This window comes from Podarcis filfolensis (assembly GCF_964270895.1).
Source record: "Podarcis filfolensis genome assembly, chromosome: 1".
In the NCBI taxonomy this organism is placed as follows: domain Eukaryota; kingdom Metazoa; phylum Chordata; class Lepidosauria; order Squamata; family Lacertidae; genus Podarcis; species Podarcis filfolensis.
The window spans coordinates 15,972,048-15,995,426 of NC_139604.1; the positions used below are offsets into that span (position 1 = coordinate 15,972,048).

Sequence of the window (23,379 nt, forward strand, 5' to 3'; positions counted from 1 at the left end):
GCTAGTAAAGGCTTTATGGATAAGGGTAGGCTTTGTGGAAAGATCTGAAGTTAACTGAAGAGCACTACACAAATCAGGGGAAGGAATGTACAAAGTTAGCAATGCCCGTTCCGCCCTGTATCCATCGCAAGCAGACCTGATTCTATTCCACTGCAGTTTGGTTTCCATCCATTACTATGTCATGCTGGCAGAACTTTATGTATTGTTTGTCTTAACCATTGCCATTGTTTTTACATGATTTCATACCATTTAGTTCAGTGTATTAATTATACATTTTTCCTGATGTTAATTCCTGCTGTGGTCAATTAAGAACATAACCCTTTCGGAGTCTGTTGCATCCTCACATCCAAAGTCTTGCTGCTGTTATCATGGCAAGCTAATACACCAGTTATCCTAATGAAACACCATAGTGCTTCAGGAAAATACAACTCACTGAACGCCTAATGACTGCCCAAAGAGGGTTAAAACAAGATGTGCTTTTGTTGTTCGGATATTTTCTGCAGTGAACAATGGATAAATGTATGAACTTGAGATCAACATGTGAGCATTGCATGTTAAAAGCTTGGGGGCCTCTGTTCAGGATTTGGTTGTGATGGGTCCTGGTAGAGGTGGGGGTTAGACCCAGGCATTTGTGTCATCACCCCAATTAAACTGGAGTCTTTTCATTTAGATCCTGTCCAATCTAATTTGCTTTATGCACTCTGGCTTAACAGGTTTATGAATCAGCCTGCTTGATGTTTTGGCTTTTATCTAATTTAAACTTGTGCATTTGGAAGAAAGCTCTGGCCTCCCAAGGGCTAAAATTTTAATCAGATGAACCCTAAACCAAGCATATAACTTGAAAGACAAATTCAGATCAAGTCTGTCCTGAAGGGAAACTAATGTTTCCATATGAACAGTGTTGCATATGCACAATTCTGATTTCTTACACAGCAATTTAGCAAAGCACGCTGCACTGGTTTGTGCAACGCACTTAGACAAACAGGAAAAGATGCTTAAGGATTACACTAAATGAATGCAATCATATCTCGTTAAGCACAAGTGCTTTGAGGACAGCCGGTAGCAGTCTGCTACATAATGAAACTCAGGATCACTGCTTTGAAGCTTCATTAGAGAAAAGAAAAGCTACTGGAGCTTCAGAGCCTTGGGCTAATCTGGACAATGGCACCACAGCTGGAAATGGAGATGAAGAACACTAAAAAAAAAACCAACACTCAACAACCCAACAGCCTAATTTTATACCTACCACTGGCCAACCAGGCAAGGGTGTAGCCTAGATATTTATGGAAGCTGGGCAGAGAAACAGGGTATTTTGGTTTGGAAAAAGCTTCACATTTTACCCAGATGGGCAACGTATCTGTTCAAATATACGTTTTTCTTTCTACAAAACTAAAAATATGGCATGCAGAAGCACACACGCTATTGTGATACTAGCTAAGACAGCAAACAAGTGCATAGGGTTAGGGCACAGGTTGCTACCTCAGCACCACTAGGCCACACTGCAGCTCTCCAAGTCCCTAGGTACAGACTTGGCCAAACTTGGCCCTCCAGCTGTTTTGGGACTACAACTCCCATCATCCCTAGCTAACAGGACCAGTGGTCAGGGATGATGGGAACTGCAATCCCAAAACAGCTGGTGGGCCAAGTTTGGCCATGCCTGCCCTAGGAGTTAGGGACATTTTCTTAGAACAAACATAAACAGACCTATGGCTCATCCATGAAACTACAATACATCGGGCCGGATTCAACTATCTGCTCAAGCCAGCAAAAAACCATGCAAAGACTTCTGCTAGCACAACGAAGCTTTCCTTTCTCTTTTGCTGCAACCCCCCCCCAAAAAAAAACCAATGTCCAGGAGGCGGGTATCAGGAGAACCCCTGGAACAGTGAACAGGGGAAGCAAGAACAAATTGTCTCATCAAGCAAGCATAAATGCTTGCAGCTGGAAGAGGAATCTTTTTGCCACTACAGTCATACCTTGGTTCTTGAACAGCTTAGTTGATGAACAAATCAGCTCCCAAATGCTGAAAACCCAGAAGTGCTTCTTCTGGTTTGCAAACGTTTTTCAGAAGCCAAACGTCCGACATGGCTTCTGCTTGAGTGCAGGAAGCTGCTGCAGGCAATTGGAAGCCGCGCCTTGGTTTTCGAACGCTTTCGGGAGTCAAACGGACTTCCAGAACGGATTAAGTTTGAGAACCAAGGGATGACTGTATGTTTACTTCTTCTCAGTATGGCTCGTTTACTCTTCAGTGGTCTAAGTCAAATACGAATGGCTAAAAGGCCACTTTCTGAACACACTGCCACCTGATGCACCAAAGACTTAACTCTCACCCTGCAAAGTGCCGACTCAGCAAATCCTGTATCAGTTACCTGCTCTCTCTCCTTGGATCGGCAACTGAGGAGAGGGGCAGACAGCTCTCATCTTAGAATCATAGAATTGTATAGCTGGAAGGGAGCATGGGGGTCATCTAGTTCAACACCCTGCAATGAAGGAATCTTCCACCCATTGTAGGGCTTGAACCCTTGACCTTGAGATTAAGAGTCTCATGCTCCACTGACTGTATCAAGGACAAGGCTGCTCAATGCCAACTTTATGTGTTAGCTATCAAATCATAAGCCAACCATCACTCGAGTATATTTTGATATGCTTTTTGCTACTACTATATAGCAGGTATGGTCTCCACCTGTATTTCAGTTTCAAGGCAGCAAGAAACAACACACAACTTGTGTTCATATAATAAAATAGCACCAACAGCAATATTTTCTGCCAAGTTGTACTGTTAAAAAATAAATCTCTAAATGGCCCTAGGAGGGAAGGACAGACTTTGTCCATGAGCCAGCAATTGGCCATCCCTGTTCTACTGTAATTATGTCATAACGAAAACTCAAAACAACTCAGGGTACTTTCACCATCAGCAAAACAGCTCAGTCATCTATGCGTGTATACAAGGACAGGAAGGTTGTGCAAGGAAAGGACTCGGTTGACACAACCACTTCTGAGAAACCATGAGCACATCTCATCTCCAATCCTGAAATGAACTACATGAAACCATGTGCTCAAAGTGAGCTGCTGAACACCACCAGTTGGGCTGCATGGAATTGTGGCTGTATGAGGGGATATTTGCATGAACTCAGTGGCATTGCATCCTTTGCTGACGTGTGTACACACCATGCATCAGGCGGAGCCAGGGGCTGGGCGCGGTCCACAACAGTCCAACCCTCGCCGCAGCAGCCGCCACGTGGACATGGGGCACGGAGGGTTCACGGGGCCCCGCTGCGCTATCTGCCTGCCCACAGTGCAGGGAGGAGCCTGGCCAGCTGACGTGGCCCTTGGCGGGTGCATTCCCCGCAATATTGGTCGGGTGGCCATTCATCAAGGGGGCCTGCAGCACAGCGGCACAGCCAGGCCAGGCTCTGGGGCCCAGAGACACCCACACACACCCACACAGGCAGGGCAGGGATCCCTGCGTGGGGGTGCCTGGCGTGTGCCCCCTCAAAATCATGCTCCCAGGCCCCCCGGCCATCACCCTGTTATGCTAAAACAAGAGTCAGTGTGCATATGTACATATGTAAATGAGCTCCTACAATGAACAGGCCCAGTATTTGAAAGACATTCAACTCCTGGCTTCCAATGTGGACTAAGTGACTGCTTTTTCAAAACTTGATTCCTAAGGGAACTCCAAGCAAATGGCTAAAGGACAGAACTTTCGTTTAAGGTCCCAAAACAAAGAGTTAGGGGGCTTAGGCCTGTGACCTCAATGCATGCAAAGCATTTTCCCAGCAACTACAGCAATGCACTTTGGAGCTTATATTCCAAACTGTCCTGCCTTCTTTCTTTTTTTTTCACCCTTTATACAGTCTTCCAGAGGCACTGTATCCCATCCCTAAGTAATGAAGGTTTTTTTAAAAAAATGGTACAGGAAAGCAGACGCCTCCTTGTTTCAGGGGAATACCCATGCTACTGCTCCTCCCTTCCTGCCCACAAAGGGAATTTTATCCATTTTAACTTGTGCGGTGAAAAGCAGAAGGAAGAGGGCAAATGAAGTTTCCGTCCCTCCCTCAGCTCCAAACGCATTCCAAAGAGCTGAGTTACCCCAGACAGAAAGAATGCACAATAATAATAAGAAAAACCTTCGCTTTAAAAAGCAGAAAAAGCAACTCCTCCAGCACACGCTAGTGCTTATCGAGAATTGCAAAAGTGCAGCACCTCCCTCTACAGCAATGCCCAGCCACCTTTTGTTTTTAGTTGCCTCCTGCTTTATCTTATCGGGTACTTTGAAGACTAAGCGGCACTCTCCGTCCCTTGCAGCACCATACATTAATCGTGAATTCATTTTCAAATAAAAAGGGGCGGCCGTGCCTTCCCCAAGGTCACCCAGCCACTGTTTCAGCGAAACTGAACTTCAAGCCAAATGTACAAAGTTGTTCTGGAATGCCCTAGGCCATATCAAATCTCTCTCGCAACCAAACGTGGAGCAATTTCTGTTTCCTGAGCTAACAAAACCAACACAGCATTTTAAACCTTTCGCACTAGTCATGCTTGTGCTATAAAAATTATCATCTGTCAGTGGCCAAGAAACTTGACTTCTGGTGCCTCTGGTCTCTTCCTAGTTTAGCTGTTGGTCACCCCTGATAGATCTCAGCATCTTTCATAACACCGCAGCACAGGAGCCTGTTCCGCTTCCTTTTCTGATGCAGGGTGAAGATAGCTACAAAATATGCGATCACTGCACAACTTCTAGTTTCTTCTGGATACGCTGTTGTGCTCAAGTGCACATGGGGAAACCAGCCATAGATGAAAAAGATAGAGGCTGCAAAGTCCTCTGCAAACCAGCAGCCCACATGTTAGTCATAGGTTTACAGTGGTACATCTGGTTACGTACTTAATACCTTCCGGAGGTCCGTTCTTAACCTGAAACTGTTCTTAACCTGAAGCACCACTTTAGCCGCCACAGCACGATTTCTGTTCTCATCCTGAAGCAAAGTTCTTAACCCAAGGTACTATTTCTGGGTTAGCGGAGTCTGTAACCTGAAGCGTATGTAACCTGAAGCGTATGTAACCCGAGGTACCACTGTACAGGTTATCACCAACAAAAATCAAGAAGAGCAGCTGTGATAGACCAGACTAAAGGTCTACCAATTCCAGAATCCTGCTTCTCACATCAATGCCTAGGAAAAGCCGACAAGGAAGACATAAGGGGCAAGTAACTTTCTCCTGCAGTAGCTCCCCAGCAACCGATAGTATTTAAAGGATGCTCTCTCTCTCACCCCGAAAGTACGGATGGGGTAAAAATTGGATTCAGTTCACATCTGAAGGTAAATCGATCTAATCTGCACTTTCCAAAACATAACTGAAGCACAGGTACACTACTCTGAATTTTGCAAAGCACCTATCCAACCAAGTAACGTGTACAAAAATGAATCTACTGGGGTAAAGTGTATATAAAAATGCATGTGTTGGTGAAAATAACATACAAACATGCATTATACTGGGGGGGGAATGCTTTTAAAATGTGTACATTAGTCAAAACCGCATACAAAAAATATGTTCATTAGGAGAAATTCACGCTAAAATACTGAACAATTTCCATGAGGATTTTTTTTTTATTTGCTACAGAAACCTGGAGGACTGAATTTAAGATTGGAAAAAATGAGACATCAAGAGAACCGAAACTGGAAGATCCATTCATCCCTACTCCAGAGGTAGCAGGTAGCCATCCCTACTAGACTTAGACTGAATTTGTCTAATCTCCTTTGAAAGCTGACACCAATTGGTGTCCCTTAGCTGGGGTATTGGAACAGAAATTACATTTACACTTTGAAATTATTTTAAGTCCAACATAAGCTGTACTTGTATATCTTGCTCAACCATAGTATAAAAAGGTAAAGGGGACCCCTGACCATTAGGTCGTCGTGACCGACTCTGGGGTTGTGACGCTCATCTCGCTTTATTGGCTGAGGGAGCCGGCATACAGCTTCTGGGTCATGTGGCCAGAGTATAGTGTAACATAAATGATCCTGGGTGAGCCTTGGGCTCAAGTGCACTCTCTCCCCTCTCCTTCTGCATGGCCAGAAGGATAAGGATAAATATCTTTGCTTCTGTGTTTCCTTACAGTTAAAACATTCTATCCAAACCAACAAACTGTCAATGTTAGCTATAGTTTGTTTGAAACAAGCCAACTTGGTGTGGCTGAGATGAGAAGCTCAAAGCTTACCTAGGATCACTTCATGGTTTAAACTAGGGCTGGGGAACCTGTGGCCCTCTAGATGTTGTTGAGACTCCAACTCCCATAAACCCCAACAAGCAAAGTCAACGGTTATGGATGATGGGAGTTGTAGCCCAGCAACATCCAGACAGTTTCCCCATCTCATTTAAAAGTATAGTTTAGTGCAGAGATAGTAAACAGCTCCCATCAGGCCCAGCCAATTAAGATGGTTAGTTGTCTTCCACAACATCTGGAGTGCCCCAGTGTTGGCTACCTCTGGGTTTAGCATGACACCCAAATGCTGCCATGGAAACTAGCATGTTAGGGAGAAGATCACCGAGAACACAGCAAACTGGCATCATCATTCTCCTATTTGGATGGAGGGTGGAAAGCATGAGTATCTGGCTCGGCCAGAGCAGCTTCCTCAATTTCATCAGTATTCGGATGAAGAGAACAGAAGTCTAACGCTGGGTTAATTTACAAGCTAGTTCTTTATATTTGTTACCTTGCCCTGATGATCGTGCTTCATTTCCCAGCCCCTCGGCAACTCGAGCTGCTTGTTGGCAAACATATTCAAGAAGCCCACCAAATCTCGATTATGCTGGTAGCGCTCGAAATGGTGGGTATCCCGCCGGACTTTGGTGATCATGTGCTTCAGACACGTATTGTTTGTAAACATGCGGTAGGCACTCTGGACGGTGGGAGGGGAAGAAGAAACAAAGACCATTATTTTCGGAAGCTAAGCGTCAGGCTTTGAATGCCTACGCAAGCCTCGGAAGGATGGATAAAGGGGGCCTTAAGAGTTTTGTCATTCATCTTGTATAATCAGCAGTTCCTCCTGGGCTTGCTAGATGTACTGCTGGGTCATTTTAAAATTCACCTAGAGGCTTTCTAAAACTGTCATGTCAAGCACCAGCAGGAGGGGCTCAGGTACAACCTCAATCAGACACATAGGAGACGAAAATATAGTTTCTGTCTCTGAACCCATTAACAATTACTGAAAATTGTTGTTGTTATTTTATTTCAACATACAACAACATCATACGAATAAATAATGAAATACCCCACCCAAACACAGAAGCTGGTACTTAGGTTATTATTAATATCCCACTTAACAAATTAAAAAGTGGGACCCGCAACAAAGTGTTGCAGTGTTCTGTGTTAATGTTCTGTGTTCTCCTGTTCTGTGTTAATGTTCCATGCTCCACCGAAGACTTACAGGAAGCTCACTCCACCCTCTTGACCAGTTTTCAAATCCTTTCCCCAAAAGGCACTCAGCATCCTATGACCACTCACCATGCTCAGCCCTCACTGAGCTGTTTTGAGAAGGGAGGGGTGTCTCCTTAAGGTTAAAAAATTCTATTGCTGTATCCCTTGCGGATCCCCAGAACACATTAACGCCTGCCTCTTGTCTTTCAGTAACTGCATTTCTGTTAGGAACAGGTCATAACTCTGCACTTTACAATAAGAAAGACTGAGAACGTGAAACAGTTGAAATGTCTTTTTCTCTACATTGACTCTTTCTCTGCCACCCTACCCTGATTAAACCCTTTTCTCCAACTGCCTTGGAGCACTCCTGTCCATGAGATGAAGCTCTTCACCAAATTCCCAATGGCCTAGGGGTTTACAACCACGAAGGCTTCTCTGAATGTGGTCTTAATTTCAATGTAGTCAGCTCTACAATCTCCAAAACTATTATACCAGTGTGATACGCAGGATGCTATCATAGAACCTTAGCCTAAACAGCAAACTCCTTGGGATCTGTTTATACAAACACCAAGGGAGTGAGTTACCACATGATTTCCATAGGCAGCTGCTAACTTATCCATTCCAGTTGGGCCTGAGGATCCGGAACACCAGGGAGTGTTAGCATTACACTGCAGTAATGGATATGGGTCATTTTGCTTCTACTCCAGGAGAAACTGTTTTCATGGTGTTGCAAACTTCCCTCTTCTGGAATCCCACAAAAACCAGTGTGATAGGTGTGTGTTGCTGTGCACAGGTCTCCTCTCTCAGCAGTTTATCCTGTTCTTCTATTCTTTCCCCTCCTCATAACATTTTACAATACATACGAAATACACAATATGATCACAACTTAATTCAAAAAATCCTTTTCGTAATTGTTACCTTAGTGAAAATGGCTTATGTGTGTTATTATTATTTATTAAGTATGCATATCTCAGGGCGGTTCACAACATAAAAATACAAGATAATAAACACAAAATGCTTAATAAAGAAACCAAGAACAAAAGCAATTAAAATAATTATCTTACATACCAGGGGAGGGCAGGCTTCAGCCTTATGAAACCTGCTCTGAGTTTTTTTACTATAACCCTGAACTTCACCAATTGGAGCCAGTGGTGAAAGACATTCACTTGCAGGATAAAGGACATGGTGTCTCTGAACAGCTGCTAAACCCAGGGATTTGTTTTGAATGCAGGAAATGAGCTGAGCTCACAGTTCTCCAACATAAAAACACGTTCCTGGTTATCCCAAGCTTTCCCAATTTCAGCAGTATAACGGGGGCGGAGGGGGTCTTCTTTGTTATTCTCGCTGCTATTGCTAGATAATGGGGAGTTACTGGTCTACTGCAAACCACCCAGATGCCTAGCAGTAGACCCCAATTCTGTCCAACCCAATATTGAGGGGGAGAGTGCTTATGTAGCCTAAATGTACCCACACGTAAGATGGAGCTACTGCCAGACTCAGGAGAACCTTAAGAGAGACATCCACACCTCAAAAAGAACCCAGTGAAGACGGATTGTGTTCAGTGGGCATGGAACACTGACTCGCTGTTGTGGGTGGGAACTAGAATCCTAAATAGGGAGCATGCCGCGCTGCAACATTTCGTGGCAGCTCTCACCTGCCATCGCTCTCATAATACTGGAAATGGAAACCCTCCACATCCCTGCTAGTGTTTGTGTACAGGTATACTTGCACCGACTACTCACAGGGTTAGAATGCAGCACTGTGAAGAATTCTGGGCTGATAAGGAATTTCACAGGGGGAGATTGTAGCAGTAGAGTAAGCCTGGATCTGGAGGTAGAATGAGGCAGCACATTCTCCCTTCGGAAATCTGAGAAAGGGACATAGCCATGAATTAGTGTAAAGGCTTCAGCATCGTAAACAACAACAACAACAACAAATAAATAAATAAATTTATACCCCACCCTCCGCAGCCAGGGCCAGGCTCAGGGCGGCTAACACCAAATATAAATTACAATAAAACGTAATAGGGCAAAAACAAACAAACAAACAAAAGCAGTTAATTAAAATACGGCTTAAAATACAGCTTAAAATGCAGCCTCATTTTAGTAGTAGCCCATAACTCTAGACCATAAAGGGAGGAAACATCAGATATTCACCTGAGCCAGGTATCCATGCTGGTCCTACATGGTCCTATTATCTCTTATTTGATAATAATGAAGCCAGTCTCGCACTTTATCTTTTAATTTCTCAAAACTCTGCAATTTCAATTTCTCTCCTTCTTGTTCCAATATTTCCCAATATTTCGGCCATTTGGCCTCCATATTGAGCTTTTTCTGAGCCTTCGCTTCCATTGGTGACAACCACCTTGGGGTTTTATTTTCCAATAAGTCTTTGTATCTTATCCAGACATTGAACAATGCTTTCCTGACAATATGGTTTTTAAATGCTTTATGTGCTTTAACCTTGTCGTACCACAAATATGCATGCCACCCAAAAACATTATTAAAACCTTCCAAATCCAAAATGTCTGTGTTCTCAAGAAGCAGCCAGTCCTTCAACCAGCAGAATGCTGCTGATTCATAGTAAAGTTTAAGGTCTGGCAGGGCAAATCCGCCTCTTTCCTTTGCATCAGTTAATATTTTAAATTTTATTCTGGGCTTCTTGCCCTGCCAGACAAATCTAGAAATGTCTCTCTGCCACTTCTTGAAACAGTCCATCTTGTCCAAAATTTGCAATGATTGAAACAGAAATAACATTTTTGGCAATACATTCATCTTTATAGCTGCAATTCGACCCAACAAGGAAAGCTTCAAATTTGACCATATTTCTAAGTCTTTTGACTAATGTTTTCCCTGTACTTTACAAGTCTGCTTTTTACTTACTATTGAAAATGCATAAACACTATTTTAAAAAAAAAAACCAGGTCTGGTTTTTAACACGTGAGAGTGTATTATATATTATAATAATAGGGTTATTATTATTATTATTATTATTATTATTATTGCAGAACCCAACCATAAGCAACTGGGTGGAATCGTATTAAGCTTAAAAATGGGGGTAAGTGCTTGGCAGAAATGACGAGCAGAATCCGAAACCAGGGAAGAGAAGCAGCGCAAGAAGAATGGAAAAAATTCAAGGACTATTTAAAGAAATATTACAAAGTTAATGAAAGTTAGAATGATGTTGGACTGGAAAGTAAATGGTTACTATTAGCAATGGTTAAGACAAGGAGAATAAGGAAGATTAGTTTAAATCTAAATTAAAATAAGGGAAGATTTGCTGAGTAATCGATAAGAATTTGGAATACAGAAAAGGGAGGCATGAGGAAGTCGGGGAAGAAAGGTACAAGAAATTAGGATATGAAATGGTACATGTTTTTTTTGTTTTGTTTTTGTCTTTGTATGTTTATGTATGTTATGTTTATATGGAAAAAATTCTCGAATAAAAATATTTTAAAAAAAAATGGGGGTAAGTGGTAAAATGAGGATATTCTAGCTGGAAAGAAAGAGGAGAGGGAGGGGCAGGAGTTAAGGGAGAATAGAAGTGATAAAAATTCACCAAGTTCTTATCAACCCAATGAATTCACTACAGGCCATTGCAAAGATGAAATCAGCTTAACCAGCTGCAGTTTACACTACTATATATATTATACTTTTAAATAAATCTGGATAGCCACTACAGCAAGGTGTGGTTGCATGATGTGGAAAAGCAGGTTTTGCTGCTGACATTTATTATGCCAAAAAAAAAAAAAAGTAAGTAAGTAAGTAAATGAACCCACGGAGATGGAAATCCAGGATTAACGTCACAAACTTTTGCTACGGCTCTTTGGGTGAGCCACACTTTTTGTCCTTTTTGACCTCACATGCCTGCTACAAAATGAATCACTTAAACGGATGCATTTATTTCAAACGTACCTTTTTATGTAGAATTGGTATTGTTTGCAGCACAAGGTTTGCAAAACTGAACTGCTTTTGTATTACTGTGTCGTGGTAAAGAATGGTTTAGGCTGTGCATGAGCAGAAAAGAACCCAGGCAAGCCTTGCGACTCACACATTCCCTATTCCCCTCTTCCTATGCAGCCAAGTATGAGAAATTAGGAAGCTTTTGCAGTTTGTCATGTCTTCTACCATTGCTTTATCGGTAAATTCGCTATGATGTTTTTGAGTTTGATGTACTATGCACTGTCTAGAAGCAGGGATCACCAACCCGGTGCTGGTGGACAACATGCTACTTGTGGAGTCTTCCAACGGTGCCCATAGGTCGATGCCCCAAACTGTGAGGTTTCTTTCTTTCTCTCTTTTTAAAAAGAAAGTATCTTGCACTCCTAGAAAGAACGTTATGGGGCAAAATGTGCAAGTACCGTCTTTTTTTTGTGTATAACACACACACACACACACACCCCGTGTATGACGCCCCTTGTTTTTGGGACTCCAAATTACGAAAATGGGGAGAGATTGTATCCGTGTATAAGATGACCCCCAATTTTAAACATATTTTTTAAAGAAAAAAACCCTAGTCTTATACACGGAAAAATACGGTATCTTCTAAGAGATTTCTGTGAAATGGGAGTGATGTGGCTATATTTTTCCTGGTTCTGAGATATGCGTCCTGTTGTGATTGGACAACAACAGTGTGTGTGTGTGTGTGTGTGTGTGTGTTGTGTGATATCCATAATCAGGCCAGCAGGAAATGGCCAAATTCCCACGTTAACCAGAAGGCTGTTGGAGGTGGCTGGGGCTCCAATAGTGTGTTATACCACGCCCCTTCCACAGCAACCATTTTGTGACTGGCAACCACGGCACTTTCTCAAAAGTGCCCACTAGTTCAGTTGGTGGTCCTTGGCCTGGAGAACACTGTTGGGACAGGAGGCATAGAAGCATAATGAAATATAAAAAAACCAACAAAGGAGAAGTGTGGCACTAAATGGGGCCTTACCTGCATTAGGCTGCTGGAAGTCTGCATCCTCTCCAGCTCCATCCATAGGATTTGGGTGCTCCTCCGGTCTGTCATTAGTCATTGTCCGTCGAATGCTCTGGTACCTGAAGTTCCAAGACTGGTATTATGTATGGTACCCAATAAATACATCAGAGACTCCAGCACACTCAACACACTGATACACAGCCGAAACCAGTAGTCAAATTGTTAAACGGCTTTCCCTCAGGCTTTAGGGATCAGGCCTGGGGTTGGGGGTGCAGGGAGTAGTCCAGCACAATTCTTTTTTTCTTTTTCTTTTTAACTTGAGAACTTCTTCATGACATGATCCTAGCCTATCAGGAATCAAGTAGTGAACAAGTTGACATCAAAGATCCACATAGCCAACTGCGATTTAGCTACATGACATCATCGCCATCAAGGGCAAAAGCAGCTCATCAAGGGCACACTCACTGCCCACCTTCCATCCCCAGTGCCAGGTTGCCGCTGTACATAAAACGTCAATATTATAAAATAATTCTGGAAATCTCCATCAATATCTTCACACCTTTTCAAGTGGCGCCCCCATCCCCGGTGGTCGGAAACAGAAGTTGCCTTTCAAGAGCTAAGAAAACATGAAACTCACCCCTCCCCTTCACCGTAACATATCTTGCATGCTTATTTACAGACTGGAAGGTCATTATTTCTGGATTAACAACAAACCTTACATATGGTGTAAGTTATTTCCAACCAGGCAAAGTTTTTTGATTTGAAACAATGACGTCTGATCGTCTTCTTCTTCTTCTTCGTTCAGAACAATGGTACATGGCAGGAAAGATATTTTTTTTTAAAACCTGCATATATAACAACCAATTTGAATAATACTCACCTGCGATTCAGTTGCTCCATTTGCTGTATGGAGTTGGAACGCTGAAGAATCTGTTGGGCCGGGGGAGCTGTGGGACGTTGCCACGTTGTCGTCCTGTTCACGTGGTCCACGTAGAATATCCTCCCGTGACTGTCAATGCGTGCCTCCCAATCTAAGGTAAGAAAACGCATTGTAAAACACAAGGGATCAGGTATTTTAAAGCAGTGCCTCCAAAAACCTCTGCTAGCTAGTATCCCTATTTTCTTTTTTTGGCATTCTGTAAAAGGCAAAATCACAGGATGTGGGTGGTGCTGTGGGTTAAACCACAGAGCCTAGGACTTGCCGATCAGATGGTTGGCGGTTCGAATCCCCGCAACGGGGTGAGCTCCCGTTGCTCCGTCCCTGCTCCTGCCAACCTAGCAGTTCAAAAGCATGTCAAAGTGCATGTAGATAAATAGGTACCGCTCTGGCGGGAAGGTAAACGGTGTTTCCATGCACTGCTCCGGTTTGCCAGAAGCAGCTTAGTCATGCTGGCCACATGATTCGGAAGCCGTACGCCGGCTCCCTCAGCCAATAAAGCGAGATGAGCACCGCAACCCCAGAGTCGGCCACGACTGGACCTAATGGTTAGGGGTCCCTTTACCTTTACCTAAAAGGCAAAATCAGCAGCCTTTTCCTCATTACACCCAATGCAGAGGTGCAGCAGAAATCTGAAAACACAGCTTAAAGCTGAATCATGCTGAGACCTAGCATGTAGACTCCTCTGTACTCAGGAGCTTTCCGTAATTTCATGGATTTATTCCTCATGGCAGACTAGCGATCCTCTTGTGACTCACTTATGTGTCTTGATGCAATGTTTGGGAGTTACTGATTTAGAGACTCTATGGAATGAGCTCCATACCCAATGAAAAAGGAGGTAGCTCAGTGTTAGAACACACAAGTTGTGTGTGCTGAAGGTCTCAGATTCCATCTCTGGCCTCTCCCATTGGAAGGATCTAGCAGCAAATGATGAAAAAGGCCTTTGCTTGAGACCCCAGAGAGTGGCAGCCAGTCAAAGTAGACAGTACTGAGCTAGATGAACAATAATCTAACCTGTTATAAAAGCAGCTTCCTATGTCCCTATGAAACAATTCGATTTCCACTGGGGAGGACATCACAACAGAAGCGGCATCTCCAGGGACATGGAAGCAAATAGCTTCAAGCACATCCATTTGCATTTTTTGAGCCTGGTGAAACAAAATGTGGCATGTTTCACACACAACTTCTGGTTCTCTCAGAAATCTACAGCAGCGCTTTTCCCTTTTATGGGGGCATATACCCTGAAATCCTGGGAATTAATAAGGAGAAGCTTCTCACTTGGTGGCAGGGCCTCATCCACTCTCTGATAGCGACTAACGTCCTGGCGAACCGAAGGAAGAGTTCTAAGAGGCTGGTGCCCATTAGTTTGGGAACCTAAAAGACAAAGAAGCTGTTTCACTAACAATTTTCAACGGAAACACGAACAGTGTCACACTTTATATTAGGGTTTTCCAAATTTGGGTCTCCAGTTGTTTCTGGACTACAATTACCACCACCCCTGACCACTGGTCCTGCTAGCTAGGGATGGTGGGAGTTGTAGTCCAAAAAAGCACAGCTGGAGACCCAAGTCTGGGAAATCCTGCTTTAGATGTTCCAAAGGAAATCCTAACTGAAAGAACAAGTTTGAAATGATCACCCAATGGTCTCCTTTTCTGAACAACATACCAATGTGTTTCTCCAAATTGTCACAGAATAGACTTTGCAGATTTATAGCAGGCTCTCTCTCTCTCTCTCTCTCTCTCTCTCTCTCTCTCTCACACACACACACACACACACACACACAATACATGCATACTGCTTTTGATCGTTACTAAAACACACTGTGCTGTTATCCTCATCAGAACATAATTTGAAAAATTGGAAGATCTGGGGTTTTATTCAGTGGGGGCACAGCTTCACTGATACAGGGTTTCAGTTTCAGGAAAGTCACCCACCCTCCTGATGCTCTGTAGGACACCGTCCACACTGTGCACTAGGAATGTAAGAAGAGCCTACTGGATCAGGCCAATGGCCCATCTAGCCTAACATCCTGTTCTCACAATGGCAGCCCAGATGTCTGTGAGAAACCCTCACGCAGAACCCGAGTTCCTCCCACCCTCTGGAAAGGTTTTGTGGGAGTGCAGAGACTACTGGAGGGAAAGATGAATAGAGGAAGGTCAGTTGCACGAATTGCCTTCTACTCAAAGCCATTGGCCAAAACCTGAAGACCTTGCTCATCACTCCATGAGAACTCTCACACAGGGACCTCTTGGTCTATGAATCCCAAACTTCCTGCTGTTGTTGGACTACAACTCCCATCAGTCCCAGACACCAAGGCCAAGGGATGGGAATGATGGGAGTTGTAGTGCAACAACAGCTGGTGACCGAAGTTTGAGAAAACAGTAACTTGACAGATAGGAAAAGTAAGATAAGTAGATGGGAGGCTAGAACAGCAAAACAATAGCACGTAACTTACACACCTAGACACTTCTGAGCATGTCTAGGTTTCTCAACGAAAGGGAGAAAACCCTGAAGGGGTGTGAGAGCCTTTGCACAAGTGGTTAATTATCTGCATGCATATTCTCAAAAAAATATAAATAAATAAGGTCTGCTGATGCTGCTGGATGCAATGTTTTATTATCCAAAACGTAATTCATGCGTTTGAGATAGCTAATGACTACTCTGCACTGTAAACTGAGTCCATCACAGAATGAAATGAGATGAGGTGGGAGGGCAAATACAACATACAAATGGACTCAGCAAGGCACATAATCAAGCAGTCTGCTCTCACAATCATTACCTCCCGTGGCTCCATCCACCTGGGCAGCATCTCCCTCGCAAGCAGCCTGCACCCCTGCAGCCCCTTCCTCCTGAAGCTGACCACGTGCAGCTGCAGCCTGCAGGCTCTGCCTCCTCTGCCAGATCTCCTCAGCCTCATCTCCATCCTGTAGCCCGCTGGCTTCAGGCAGCTGCCCCTCCTCTGGAGCGCTCGGTATGTTCACTGCAGGCAAAGAGGCCTGAGTGCACACAACTTCCTGGATCTCCGGGGCGGGCTCGCTGTTGGCAGCATCCATGGAGCAAGCTCCCTCTTCCTCCTCCTGGGGAGAAAAGGCCGGCGTCTCCGGAAACCGGGCGCTTTCAAAGGAAGAGCACTGCGTGTCGACGGACGAGAGTCGGGGAGCCGTGCCTTCATTGCACGAGCCGTCGGCCCCTTCCACATCACTTTCTCCCTCCGGCCTAGTGCTTGATTCGCTTACACTCTCCGTACGGGCTGCATCGCTCGGCTCAGTTTCTGATGAAAACTGAGAAGGTTCTGATCCCTGGTCGACGGATTCAGCCTCCCTAATTTCTCTTCTGCCTGCAGGAGCAGACTCGGGAGCTCCTGTGTCCATCTCCGTGGCAGGCTGCTGTTCTGCCTCTTGGGGGATACAAATTTCACTGCCAGGTGGGTCAACTGGTCCGTCATCCTGAGGCTCTTGAGGATTTTCGGTTTCTTCTCCTGCCTGCTCTGCTTCAGGAAGCCCTTCAGAGGTCTCCTGCTGGCCATCAGAAGGTTGCAATGGCATTTCCTCTTCTGGAGCTCTCTCGCTTTCCTCGAGGCCCCCCTGGCTTTGTGCGGTTTGGCTCGGTGAACAGTTTAAGCAAGTCACTTCAGCGTTCCTGGCAGCACCATTCAGCATGACTAACCCGCCGCCATCATCGTCATCCAGCAATGACTGGAACCCCAAACCTTGGTGGTATTCATGCTCCTCTTCATCGGAGTCAATGTGAAGCATAGCATTAAGCCTAGTGTCGGTAGGGAAGCTGCTCCTCAATTTTGGGGATGGCCCAACAGTTCGCTCGTTGCAAACGGACGTCCCAGTCCTAGAGTGACTGCTTTGCTCTATTGCATCCAAGTAGTCGTTCAGGGAGTCCTGGCGGCCTCTGGGGGGAGATGACCTGGAAGCTGCAGAAGTCAGATCTTCCTGGTCCGTTTCCAGAGTTGTACTAGTCCTGAGAGAATGCCTTGTGATGGCATCTCCAGTTGATTCCTCAAGGATTGGGCCGTTTGAGCAAACTGGAGCTGGGTCATGATGCCCTGCAGGAACATCTTCATCGTCAGAAGGACTCCCTAAATCTCCGTTTACAGAGTTTACTCCTAGCAGCGTCCCCACAGCTTCCGGCGAAGAATCTACAATGAAAAACGCAAAGAATGACTAGCGACATAATGATAATTTATTATTTATACCCTGCCCATATGGCTGGGTTTCCCCAGCCACTCTGGGCAGCTCCCAACAGAATATTAAAAATACGATAGATCAAACATTAAAAACTTCCCTAAACAGGGCTGCCTTCAGATGTCTTCTAGAAGTCAGATAGTTGTTTATTTCCTTGACATCTGATGGGAGTGCGTGCCACCGAGAAGGCCCTCTGCCTGGTTCCCTGTAACCACACTTCTCGCAGTGAGGGAACTGCCAGAAGGCCCTCGGAGCTGGATTTCAGTGTCTGGGTTGAACGATGGGGGTGGAGACGCTCCTTCAGGTTTACTGGGCCGAGGCCGTTTAGGGCTTTAAAGGTCAGCATCAACACTTTGAATTGTGCTTGGAAACGTACTGGGAGCCAATGTAGGTATTTCAGGATATAACCCAGAGGAGACTCACAGGAGTATATACCTGAGTAAAAACACTAAACTCTGGGGGAAGGTAATTTTCTTGGTGGGGAAAGTGAGGGAAGTTCAGGTTTATGTTAGCAGCATGTATGGGATGTTTATGCCAACTGGTTTGGATGAAGATGTTATATTTATTTAAACCTCTCCCCACCTTTCACAATGGATAAATCTAATGACATGTACAAGCTCTTGAAGTTCACTGCTCCACCAGTTTAGAGTGTGGGCAGTAGAAATGAAAATATTGTGACAGCAGGTATGGAAGCCAGCTGTACCGCAACTGCCATGTCAGGGAGACCAGCTGCGCAAGAAGCATTCAATAGGTTGCCACCACAGTCTTCTTGACCCCCTGGCTGTTGGCTGCGAGGGACAACTCGGCTATGAGCCAGTTATTTGCCCTGGTTGAGAGAACATCCAGGTAGTGCCTCCTCATCACTGAAAGAGAAAAGCAGTTTTCTTTCTTTGTGAATCATCATGGGCACGCATGTGTAGGATGAAGCCAATTACCGTATTTTTCGCTCTATAAGACGCACCAGACCATAAGACGCACCTAGTTTTTGGAGGAGGAAAACAAGGAAAAAAATATTCTGAATCGCAGAAGCCAGCACAACAAGAGGGATCGCTGCACAGCGAAAGAAGCGAACCCTCTTCCTGTTCTGGCTTCTGAGATAGCTGCGCAGCCTGCATTCGCTCCATAAGATGCACACACATTTCCCCTTACTTTTTAGGAGGGAAAAAGTGAGTCTTATAGAGTAAAAAATACAGTAGTTTCGACGGTAAAAAGACAATGTTCCTTGCGCTTTTAACCAATGTCCTTTCCAAAACCTTGTCAATTCTTTTTTTTAAAAAAATAAGATTAAGAGACCAAAGGGGAAAGACAGAATGGTGCTTAAAGAAAAACAAAAACAAACATTAAACATCTAGTTAACCTATGGAAGGCTATTGCTCACAAAGGCAGAATTGACACTACGTGCAGAAACAGCACGTAGCGCCTTTGGTTGGTCAAAGGTGAAAGGCTTATATAAAACCGCTATGCTCTGTATTTAAGGTCTTTGAACCCAGGCAGCTTTGACCGACAGGTTGCCTGGCACAGCCGATGAAGTTCAGTGGCATGCATGAAAGGCACTATTAACATCTTGGGAGAGCTGGTAGATGGGCAGCTGTGGTGTGAGAATATCTCAAAGGATATCTCAGTTTGGGGCTCAGGTTGTACATTCCAAAGCAAGGGGATTTATGGGGAACTAGAGACATACTCATGGAAAGGCAGATCCAAGTCACAGTGGGGCAGCTAGGGAACCAGGTGGGGCAGATAGCTACACAGAGAGTATATACAGACTCACTGCAGCTTTCTTCCACAGGATCATTTTAAAAATTGGTGAGGTTGTGCGGGGGTGGGGTGGGGGGGACGACAACTAATCTTATGAAATATACCATCATGAAAATTCCTGCAATGCTGTCAGTTCTTTCAAAACCAGTTGTGGAGCGTGTACGGTGCTCAAGAAAAGACACTTAACCGCTTTTCTGAATTGCATGCTCTTGCACATGAACTTGGGCTTAGCACGTAACCACACATTGATATATAGCAATGTGGGTGTGAGCTTTTTACAAAACGGTAATATAAACACTGCCTGATTTAAAAAAAAAAAAAAGCAGGAAAACCAGAAGCACATTCTGTACCACGTGCCTCTAAAATAGATCAAAGGTTTCATATCAGCTCGAGCTTTCAATTTTATTGCAACATAAAATGAACAGCCCGTGAATATAGCATTAGATCCACATTCCCAAAATAAAGAGAAAGAAAACTTTAAAAACATTAATTTATAGATTTATACAGCACCATCGAAGTACTCTGCAGAATAAGTTTTATATAAAAGGGCCCTGCTCTAAAAAAAATAGCAGTCTATGCTTCACTCTATTTTCCCCCACCCCAGGCAAACCTGAGAATGTTAGATTTGGGAGTATTACTTAAAATGGGAGCTAAGAGGTGATACCGTTAGCTTTTCTTAACAAAAATCAAAGCTTGCTAGATACGTAGAGCTATCTAGGCATACTAGAGCGCAACTGCACTTGTTAAGGAAGTGAGGAACTGGTCAGACAAGGATTACTCTCAGAAATGAACAGTAAAATAAAGGAATGTAATAAAGCTAGGCACATAAGTTATATAAATGTAAATAAATAGGGTGCCTTATCAACATGGCCATAATCAGATACAAGAGATTATAAAATGGAAGGTGTAGCCCTGCATTTGTCTGTGTACAGCCTTGGTGGGCAATAATTTGGAAGGATCTGGTTAGGAGGAGTGTAAAGGCATAATTTTGCCATTTAGTGGAAAGGGGTGGAGTGATTAACAAGATACAGACTGGGAGAGTGGGGCAAATTGAGATTCTTTAAGATGCATCGGTTTCAATTTCTATCCTCCTCCTCCCCACCTCTCTTTTGTTTCCGTCTGGCTATTTGGTTTTGTTGATAGTGAAACATCTTTTACATATGGCTGTGGTTACACTGAGTAATAGTGCACTATAAATCAAAATACGGCTCAAGACACTTGGAAAGATGTAACCGGCCGAACATGAAACACCTTCCACCCAACAGCAAATGTGCACGTTTTTGTTGCAAACTCTCACCTTCATGGATCGAAGATGTAATCTCTACCTTGAACTGAAGATAGCCGCTTACATGGTCAGCTGGAAGCCTTCTGCCAAGGTTGTAGCTGAGAATTTGGTCTCTGCGAAGGAGAAGAAATATATGAGGTCTCTCTTGTGCTCTGTGTAACTTTCAAAGTGCTTTCAACCACACCTGAACCAAAACAAAAACCAGGGGAGACAGTTCCACAAATGTTTCCACTGAAAGTATCACCACAATTTTTTGTTTGTTTGTTTGTTCAGTGGTAGAGAAAAAGTCCAGAACTATTTTCAGGAGAGATGGGCCAGTCTTCCTTGTCTGACTCTGCTCCAGAAGAGGGCAATGAAACTATTGCAAACAACCTGATCCAGCTAAGGAGAACTGTACAGTGGTACCTCAGGTTAAGTACTTAATTCGTTCCGGAGGTCCGTTCTTAACCTGAAACTGTTCTTAACCTGAAGCACCACTTTAGTTAATGGGGCCTCCTGCTGCCGCCGCACCACCGGAGCACGATTTCTGTTCTCATCCTGAAGCAAAGTTCTTAACCCGAGGTACTATTTCTGGGTTAGCGGAGTCTGTAACCTGAATCGTGTGTAACCTGAAGTGTATGTAACACAAGGTACCACTGTATATGGAAGCAGGCTACCAAATATTTATCAATAGATTTGTTAGCACTACAACCCCTTAAATCTTCTCCAGTTTGGTTCAAAATCTGAGCCAAAGAAGAATTCTTGGCTCCCCTACTTGCTTCTGCTGCCCTCTTCTGTCTCCAAAAGCCTTTCTCATAATACCCACCCTCAAGCATACTTCCTTGTTTCTTCTGCACAAGCCCTTGGGAGAACTTTATCTCTATTCTCTCTGTGTGCCTTCAGTGCCTTGTCCACCATAGCAAATGAGTGAAAGTAAGGCAGAAGTTAGTTTCGGCAGTGAGGGGGATAAAGTGGATGGCTTTCAGAAATGGCAGTCCCGTTAACCGGGTCAGGAAAACTACCCAATACGTTCTGATTTAAGGGAGGAGAGAGACTGGGTAATTTCTGAGTTAATCCAAGGTGAGCTCCTGGGACCTGTCTCACATCTCTCCTCATCACTTGCAAATCAGGATCCACACTGTGAATTCGATGTGCATCCAGATGTGGATGTTGCAGTTCTGCAGGACGTTGCTCTCAGTGGGATGCACATCTGATTGTCAAAAAGGATGTGGCATCTAGATGTGCAACCCATTGCAAGCAATGCTGTGCAGACAGACAACATCCACATGAAGACCTGCATTTGTATGCACACACCTTAGTTACAGTGTGGATCCTGTTTCTACATGCAAATCCCCGTCACTGGACCAGAGACTTTTTGTGCTAAAATGGAGGTTTTACAACCTGGCAGTACACTATGGCAGGACAAGGAGTATCAGTCTGGTTACCTCATCAATAGACTGGCACACTCCCTCTTTTTCCTCAATTTAGAGTTTTGGTAGTATGAGGGCCACTAACTGGCTATGTGGAACTGTTTTATCACCACAGCAGCTATTTAATCCCTTGCTGATTGAGATCACATAGGCAACGGGAAAATAAAACTTTGTTTAAAGGAAAAATTCCAAAGAAGAAACAGTTGGGAGAAGAAGGAAGCTAGAGTGGACAAACATGTAAACAGTAAGACTAAGGGTGATCATTTCAGGCCACCCAAAAGCCATGATCAATTGCTATTTTGTTGATGCTTTAAATTACGTTTCACAGATATTAACTGGTGTATCTTATTGCATTTGATGTTGTAAGCTGCCTATATGCATTTTATGAAAATGTGGATCATAAATATTCAAACAAACGACTTTTTTGTGCAAAAATACATAAATGTTCACCCCCGAAAATTTGGCACAATGCTAGTTTTACTTTCCTGTGTTCTTAACAAAATACTGAAGTAGTCACAGCAAACACACACACACACACACACTGTACAGCCATGACTGGCAGATAATGGAAATAATTATAAATGAATCTACTGTATTTCCTTTAACTGTCAGATATTCTTCAAATTAAAAAAAAATGCATAATTCAGCGTTATAAAATATAAGTGGAAATATTCTGCCCCCTGGTGGCTTAAACAAATGTATTTATATTCTCTCTTCAGCTGAACACTACAATAAGAATAGTGAACTACTACAAGAGATGGGAAATGAGCATGTGAGCAATTAAGCAATATCTGAAAACTTGCCTAGAATAGTAATGATGATATTCTAGTACCCAGCAGTGTGCAAATTTATTTAAAACACCTCTATCAGACTAGCATATCAGAATTCTTGAATTTCAAATTGGAATCAGATTACTATATCAAACAAAAAAGCAACATAGTACTCAAAATTATTTGAATACTTAAAAAAAAAGAATGCCAGCATTTCTTAAGAAAGTAACATTTTGTTCTTGAGACTATGACCCATGTTCAAAGAACCTTGAATGTTTTAGAACACTAAAAAGCAACTAATTGGCCCAATGGGATTCTCCTATTGGGGGGGGGGCACCAAGCTCAGCCAAAATAACCTGATCTAATCTTGTCAAATCTGCAATGTATTTTTTCTTACCTGCATCAACACCACCTTGGAAAAAGCTGACAACTGTTTTCAAACTGAATTTGTCTTTCTCCATTTATGCAACGTGTTATTTTGGTGGGGAAATCTGCGAAAAAGGAGGCCATTTGTTTACAAGCTGATTTTATCCTTGATAGTCATGCAAGAAGCATGACAACACTGTGCTGAACTAGAAACTTCACAGAATTGAGGACAGGCAGTTGTTGTTGTTTTTTAAATCTATACTATCACCCAGATTGGGTGCCTTTTACAGTCAACTGAAAATGTTCCATGGACTTCAGAATGTTCCG

The 23,379-nt window shown here is 43.7% G+C and overlaps 1 protein-coding gene and 1 long non-coding RNA gene across 7 annotated transcripts in view; one reads left to right on the forward strand and one right to left on the reverse strand.

The window, feature by feature from the left end:
* LOC310743842 overlaps window positions 1-23,379 on the forward strand; it is an 887,199-nt gene that overhangs the window by 65,080 nt on the left and 798,740 nt on the right. The gene's annotated exons all lie outside the window — the stretch shown is intronic.
* HECW2 (HECT, C2 and WW domain containing E3 ubiquitin protein ligase 2) overlaps window positions 1-23,379 on the reverse strand; it is a 192,929-nt gene that overhangs the window by 55,363 nt on the left and 114,187 nt on the right. For all 6 annotated transcript variants that reach the window (XM_083626115.1, XM_083626116.1, XM_083626117.1 and 3 more), the window contains 7 exons: window positions 20,520-20,620; window positions 16,051-17,421; window positions 14,550-14,645; window positions 13,215-13,365; window positions 12,350-12,453; window positions 9,157-9,281; window positions 6,711-6,896 (listed from right to left, as the gene is read on the reverse strand). In XM_083626115.1, coding sequence (XP_083482241.1) covers window positions 6,711-6,896; window positions 9,157-9,281; window positions 12,350-12,453; window positions 13,215-13,365; window positions 14,550-14,645; window positions 16,051-17,421; window positions 20,520-20,620 — 2,134 coding nt within the window. The remainder of the gene's footprint in view (window positions 1-6,710; window positions 6,897-9,156; window positions 9,282-12,349; window positions 12,454-13,214; window positions 13,366-14,549; window positions 14,646-16,050; window positions 17,422-20,519; window positions 20,621-23,379) is intronic.